Genomic DNA, 7,672 nt, shown 5'->3' with positions numbered 1-7,672 from the left:
CAGGGCAGTCATCCAGCTGAAGAGATTGTGTGGAGATGGATGATGGAGGGCAGCGTTTCTCGGCTTTATTGTATAGCTGGTGGCTTAGAACCCCTGAAATAAAGGGCAAGCTTCCAGTCTTTTTTCTTTTTCTTTTCTTTTCTTTCTTTTTTTTTTTTTTTTTTTTTTTTTTTTTTGAGTTGGAGTCTCGCTCTGTCACCAGGCTGGAGTGCAGTGGCACGATCTCAGCTCACTGCAACCTCCGCCTCCTGGGTTCAAGCGATTCTCCTGCCTCAGCCTCCCGAGTAGCTGGGACTACAGGCACGTGCCACCATGCCCAGCTAATTTTTGTATTTTTAATAGAGTCGGGGTTTCACTATGTTGGCCAGGATGGTTTCAATCTCTCGACCTTGTGATCCACCCGCTTCAGCCTCCCAAAGTGCCGGGATTACAGGCGTGAGCCACCACGCCTGGCCAAGCTTCCAGTATTAACAGCCACGTATGAACCCTGGTTACAATTTCTCAGAGATCTGCTCTATTTGTAATACGTGTATCATTTTAGCGCAAAACCACTTTCCTGTGGCATCAGGGTATCAGCATAGTAGATAAAGCCTGGGAAGCCCATATTCTCTTAAGAATATAACCCCAAGCCTTCTAGAGCCATCCTTGCTGTATGTACAGTTTCTTTAGGAAAGTAATCGACAGGTTCTGCTGGGCTTCCTGACAGAAAACCCCGTGGGCTTCTCTGTGATCAGGGTGTTGGATAATTAGGTTGTAAGTACCTGGAGAGGGGCTATGTAACCCTGAGCTACGTTCCTACAGATTGAGTTGAATTTTAAACCTCAGCATTGTTATTAGTGTCTTGGAGGTCTGACTTAATGATTTCTGTTTTTGAAGGCTCACAGGAGGATTTGGAGTCAATTTTGTTAGTGATGTAATAGATGTGACTCTTACGTCAACTTTTATATGTTATATTCAACATTCTAAACCCCCATTAGGAATTGTTGATCAGATAAGCCTTTTAGCCCTAAAAGTTGAAAAGAAACAGATTTTTTTTTTTTTTTTTTTTTTTTTTTTTGAGACAGAGTCTCGCCCTTTCGCCCAGGCTGGAGTGCAGTGGCGCAATCTCGGCTCACTGCAAGCTCCGCCTCCCGGGTTCACGCCATTCTCCTGCCTCAGCCTCTCCGAGCAGCTGGGACTACAGGCGCCCGCCACCACGCCCGGCTAATTTTTTATATTTTTAGTAGAGACGGGGTTTCACCGTGGTCTCGATCTCCTGACCTCGTGATTCACCCGCCTCGGCCTCCCAAAGTGCTGGGATTACAAGCGTGAGCCACCGCACCCGGCCAAGAAACAGATTTTTTAAAATAGCAAATTATCTGGCTGGACATGGTGGCTCATGCCTGTAATCCCAACACTTTGGGAGGCCAAGGCAGGTGGATCACTTGAGCTAAGGAGTTCAAGACCAGCCTCGGCAACATGGCGAAACCCCATCTCTACCAAAAAATAAAAAAAAATTAGCTGGGCATAGTGGCACACATCTGTAGTCCCAGCTACTTGGGAGGCTGAGGTGGGAGGATCATTGAGGATCATCTGAGTCTGAGAGGTCGAGGCTGCAGTGAGCCGTGATTGCACCACTGCACTCCTGCCTGGGCAGCAGTAAGACCCTGTCTCCAAAAAAAAAAAAAAAAAAAAACAGGAATGAAGTACTAACAATGTGCTATAACATGGATGAATCTTGAAAGCATTATGCTAAGTGAAAGTAACCAGATACAAAAGACCACATATTGCAGATTCCATTTATATGAAATATCTAGATAGGCCAATTCATAAACACGTGGAGCAGATGAGTGGTTTCCAGGGCTTGGGAAGGGAAGAGGAAATGGAGAGTGACTGCCAGTGGGTATGAGGTTTCCTTTTGGAATGATGAAATGTTCTGGAACTAGATAGTAATGATAGTTGCACAACATTGTGAATGTGCTTAATGCCACAAAATTGTATACTTTTAAATGGTCAAATTTTATGTTATTTACAATAACAAGCAAATACCAATTCAGGTTCATAGCTGTTTATTTTCATATTGTAGGTATTTTGCAAATGAGCCATTTGCTGACTTCCACCGAGTGGAAGGATTGCAAGGAGTCTACATTGCTACTCTGATTAATGGTTCTATGAATGAGGAGAACATGAGATCGGTCATCACCTTTGACAAAGGGGGAACCTGGGAATTTCTTCAGGCTCCAGCCTTCACGGGATATGGAGAGAAAATCAATTGTGAGGTATTGACGCTTTAATCTTCTTTTGCTTTTTAATATAAGGGAAAGAGCCCTGCTCTGTGGTAGTTTCCTATGTCTAGTATTTATTGAAAAAATACAAGATCACATAGTATTCTATTAATATCACATGGAGCAGACTTTTATTTGTGTTGCTACACTTGCAGTTTCCAAACTCTGCTCCAAGGTCTTGCTACCACTTCTGGGCAGAAGCAACTCAGAAAAAAAAAAAAAAAAAGTAGTATTCATTTTTAGTACTACTTGTTTAGTTAGACCATTACTTGGTCTTTTGGATTTTTGAATTTTGTTTGTCCATGGCGGGCTATGTGGACACTCCCTTGTATAATGTATCTGTGGCCCTTGGGAAAATTGTTTTGGAGACTCTTACCTTAGAATTTACTTCTTGGTTTTTCTTCTCTATTTGGCAATGGGTCTTGGCTTACCACATCAAATCTAATTTTGGAAAGAGGCAGCCTATAAATAGATATGGACAAATATCTGGGTGCTTCCTCTTCTCTCAGCAGCTTGGTGAGATCCTGGGGTGGTTGGGGCTTGGGTGTTTTTGAGCTTTAGTTAAATTGAATTAATGGTATCATTCAAATTCAGCTTTTTGTTTCCCTGACTGATCAGTTTATTTATGAACTGTAGGACAGTTCATCAGCTTTCAGTTTCTTCTTCTGAGTTTAGGTGGTGGAAGGAATGTATAGGAAATGGATAAGTCTGATTACCTGAGGATACAGAAACTCTTCAAGAATATACTTCCTTGCAGGCAGAGAAGCATGAGTCAGAAAGAGGAGTGAGCAAATAAATATTTCTTTGGGACCCAGCCTAATTTGTTCCAGTTTTCATTGGTCAAACTGAGACTCTAGCAAGATAGGTACTTGTTAGAGATCCTTTTGTGACAAAAATAAGTAGCAAATAATCCAGCAAACCTTGCTACCATTTTTACCTGACCATAACCACATAAGCACATAGTCCTCCTGTGCAGAACCCTGGCCACATCTGAGTAACATTGAACAAGCTCTTTCTGACCGGGAGAACTGAGTGTGACCATATGGCAAAAGGCGTTGTCCTGATTGCTTGCAGAGCTATGAAAATCTGGACATGAGTGATGGAGGCCAGATTGAATCACTTGAAGCCTTGCCCTGTATACCTACACCTTTGTGCAAATGTAAAATACATAGGAAAAAATTTAATGCTAATCCCTTGCTTTTTATATCTCGTTGATACTGTACATCAGGGGAGCTTATTCATGAGACTTATGACTTCTGATTCTTGGTCTTTCTTATGACAGAGTTGCTGGAATCATATTTGAAATATGTCTGTGACTTAGAAAGTGAATATGACAAAATCATTTCATTTCTCTTTAGTTCTGAGTCACCTGAGAGGATCTCTGAGTGATAGGATGAGATGATGACTTTCCCATCTACTTGAGTTGACACTGATTTCTAATTGTTATTCCCTGAGAGTCTCAGAAGGCCTTTCTAAGTTGTAATTGTTCTCTTCTTCCATGGGACATTTATGTGGGTTCGGATGATCCTCTGTGTCTGGGGGGTGTGGGGACAGCTGGGCTGTGAGTCTGGTTTCCCCTGGGCCAGGCCTCCTTGCCCCATGTCAGCTGCAGTGCCCTCACACAGGCCGCAGGGTTCACAGGGAACGCTAGGCATGGTATCGTGTGCTGACACTGCCTGAAACTTTGGTTGTATAGCTTTCCCAGGGCTGTTCCCTTCATCTGGCTCAGCGCCTCAGTCAGCTCCTCAACCTCCAGCTCCGGAGAATGCCCATCCTGTCCAAGGAGTCAGCTCCAGGCCTCATCATCGCCACTGGTAAGTGTGCCTTGCCTGTTCTCACAAGGGGTTCAGCTGTCTGGTGATATGCAGCCAAATGCAGAGCGATCACCCACGTCTCCAGCAGTAACCACTCTTCGTGGTTTGAAGGCATTCTTAGTTGCTAGATACTACTCAGAATTTCTGGCTGGGCAAGGTGATTATCTGACATATTCTTGAAATTAAAAATAATTATTTCTCTTGCATTTTAGGCTCAGTGGGAAAGAACTTGGCTAGCAAGACAAACGTGTACATCTCTAGCAGTGCTGGAGCCAGGTGGCGAGAGGTCAGCCCCCTCCCCCAATCCCCTCCCCTCCACCCTGGTTCCCGTTTGTGTGAGAATGTAGACTGTGCCTTGGCATTTCAGGGACACAAATGGTCCATGGCAGAGACCAGTAATGCCAGATATGACTATAAAGTAAAGAAAGGTACCTGAAGCCACTGATTTATATCCACAGTTACTTTAAAAACAGACCTTTGCAAATGTGTGAATTTTACTAAATGTTCTAAGATTATGAGTTCTATGAGGGCAAAGACAATGTCTGTTTTACTGACTTCTTTATCCTTAGGACCTAAGAGTGCCTGGCATGGAGTGGGGGCTCACGGCCTATATGCTGCATGCATCAGCAAATTATAACATGGTGGTATCAGCCCTGAAACCGGCTATTATTATTCTTATTTTGTATATTATTGAAGTTGAAATGAAGCCTGTCCTTGCTGGGCTATGTTGTATAGGCACTTTCATCTCATTCCGTGCTATGGAAGTAGACTCTGTTTTTGCCTTAAGGTTGTGTAACTCATATCGATTCTGATTACACCAATTCCTAAGACAGGGCTAGTTCCCTAGTTCCAAAATGCTAATTCATCTTCATCTTTGGGCGTTAGAGAATTTCCAAACTTGTAAAAAAAAAAAAAAAAAAAAGTTGCCAGCCTCCCATTGATGAAGGCCAAGGAAGTGCATTTGGTCTCGTTCTGTAGGGGTTGCTTTCAGGGATGACCCTCTAATCATGCCAGGAGCCACCAGGGTAAAACCCAACAGATCACTTGACGGGATGAGCAACTTGTCATTGAGCAGCCCCGCAGGCTGGGCAGCTGGAGCAGCACGTCAGGAGTGATGTGGAGTTCTCAGAACAGCTAGCAGACATAGTTCCCATCCACATGGTGCTTTAGTGGGAATGCACCATGCTCACCTTGATATTTGAATAGGTAGTATGTAAAGCAGTCATAAAAACACCAACATTCATTTGGCACCTTGCAGTTCACAGAGGCCTGTCACAAGCCTTCTCTCACTGTGGCAGGGCTTCCCATCCCTCCCGAGGACAGACATGAGGCTCAGACACTGTGTACTGTATGTGGCGAACACAAATATGTGTTCAGACGAGGCAGGTTGTTAAGGCCATTGTAGTCAGAGTGCAGACAGTTTGAATGGGAATTTTCAGGTTGTCCTTGTCCAGCTCCCAAGGGAAGATTAAGCAGCTGCTTTCTCCTTTCGTGGAGCTGGACGCTGCCTTTGAAATGGGGTATCCTCTTCTCTGTGAATAGGCCTGTGGTTTGTTTGTGCCTTCTGCTGTTGGTGTAATCTGGGATTTGCACATCTGCAAGTGATTTCCTTCTGGGTAGAAAGCAGTGTCTTGTTCCTCCTCCAGTGAAGTGGTATCGTCTGGTGATTACCGGGGCAGCTGTCAGTGCCTCCCTCCACATGCGCCTTGTGCCTGCCAAGAAGCAACCAGTGCATAAGAGACCTTATTTTGGGACATAGCAGAAAACTAACTTGGGGATGAAAAGATTGTGAGTTTATCTGTGTGAGTGGGCATCTGAGTCCCTATGGGCAGCCTTCACTTTAGAGGGACAATCTGGGCTGTGTGCGGGAGCAGGTGGTGGCAGAGGAAGAGGCTGTAGTGGACAGAATGCTGCCTGGAGCACTGATGACTGTAATTCTGGTTTTTTTTTTTTCCTCCTAATTAGTTGTGCAAATTCTCTGATCCTCAGAATTCCTTTTTTTGTGCTTTTTTTCTTTTTTAAATAATTTTTATTTCTTGTATTTTTAGCTTTTTTCTTTATCAACTTTATTGAAGCAGATGAAGGCACAGTACACTGCACATATTTAAAGTGTACAGTTTGATCAGAATTAATTATGGTCACCACAATTAAGATAACAAACGTTTCCATCTGCAAATTCTCTGATCCTCAGAATTCCTTTTTTGTGCTTTTTTCTTTTTTAAATAATTTTTATTTCTTTTACTTTTAGCTTTTTTCTTTAATGAATTTATTGAAGCAGATAAGGGGACGGTACACTGCACGTATTTAAAGTGTACAGTTTGATCAGAATTAATTATGGTCGCCACAGTTAAGATAACAAACATTTCCATCACCCTCCCCGAGGTAACTTTGTTCCCCTCGGTAATCCATCCCACTCTCCAGTCTTGTCCTTGTCTGCTTCTGTTATTCATTGGCATTTTCTAGAATTTTGATAAGTGGACTCACACAGTATATACTCTTTTTGCCTGGCTTCTGTCACACATCACGATGATTTTTAGTTTCATCCAAGTTGTTTCGTGTATCAATTGTTCATTCCTTTGCTAGTCGTATCCCATTGTAGGGATATATCATAATTTATTTATTCTTTCATCTGCTGATAAACATTCCAGTTTTGCTGATTACAAATATAGCTGTTATGAACATTCATGTACATATTTTATTCATTTCTCTAGGGTAAATACTTAGGAATGTAATAGCTGGGTAGCATGGTGGGTATATGTTTAACTTTTTAAAGAACTGCCAAATTATTGTCCCTTTTACATTTCCACCAAACAGTATGTGAGAATTTTAATTGCTTCACATCTTTGCCAACACTTGGTATGATTAGTCTTTTTAATTTTAGACATTTTAATAAGCATGTGATAATATCTCATTGTAGTTGTAATTGGCATTTGTGTGATTATTAATGATTCTTTTCATGTGCTCCCTGGCCATTTTAAAATCTGGTTGTGAAGTATCTGCCCAAATCTTTTGTCTTTTTGAAAAAATTGGGTGGGTCCAGCACAGTGGCTCTGCCTATAATCCCAGCACTTTGGATGGCTGAGGTAAGAGGATTGCTGGAGCCGTGGGCAACATAGATAAGGAAAGCTCGTCTCTACAAAAAATAAAAATAGCCAGGCATGGTGGTGCATGCCTGTAGTCCTAGCTACTTAGGAGGCTGAGGTGAGAGGGTCACATGAGCCCTAGTGGTTGAAGATGTAGTGAGCTGTGATTGTGCCGCTGCATTCCAGCCTGGGCAATGGAATCAGAGCCTGTCTCAATAAATATATAAATAAATTTTAAAAACTAATTTTAATATCTGAGTTGTCTATCTTCTTTGAGTTGTAGGAGTTTTTTTTTAAAATATATTTTGGATTCGGGTCTTTTGTATGATGTATGGGTAGATACTCAGTTTTTCCATATGGAGATCTAGTTGATTTAGCACCATTTATTGAAAACACTTCTCTCTATCCCATTGAATTGCCTTGGTACCTGTTTGAAAATCAATTGGCCATATACGGGCCAATTTTAGGCCAATTGGGTCTATTTCAGGACTTTATTCTGTTCCATTAATCT

General features: G+C 42.3%; 1 protein-coding gene across 1 annotated transcript in view; it reads left to right on the top strand.

Moving 5' to 3' along the window:
• SORL1 (sortilin related receptor 1) overlaps nt 1-7,672 on the top strand; it is a 181,059-nt gene that overhangs the window by 66,411 nt on the left and 106,976 nt on the right. The window contains exons 8-11 of the mRNA XM_030794523.1: nt 848-908; nt 2,022-2,258; nt 3,961-4,078; nt 4,291-4,364. Coding sequence (XP_030650383.1) covers nt 848-908; nt 2,022-2,258; nt 3,961-4,078; nt 4,291-4,364 — 490 coding nt within the window. The remainder of the gene's footprint in view (nt 1-847; nt 909-2,021; nt 2,259-3,960; nt 4,079-4,290; nt 4,365-7,672) is intronic.

The sequence above is a fragment of the Nomascus leucogenys genome, chromosome 15, assembly GCF_006542625.1.
Source record: "Nomascus leucogenys isolate Asia chromosome 15, Asia_NLE_v1, whole genome shotgun sequence".
NCBI classification, from domain to species: domain Eukaryota; kingdom Metazoa; phylum Chordata; class Mammalia; order Primates; family Hylobatidae; genus Nomascus; species Nomascus leucogenys.
The sequence above is the reverse complement of the archived record's forward strand: the minus strand, read 5'-3'. Positions and strand labels throughout refer to the sequence as shown.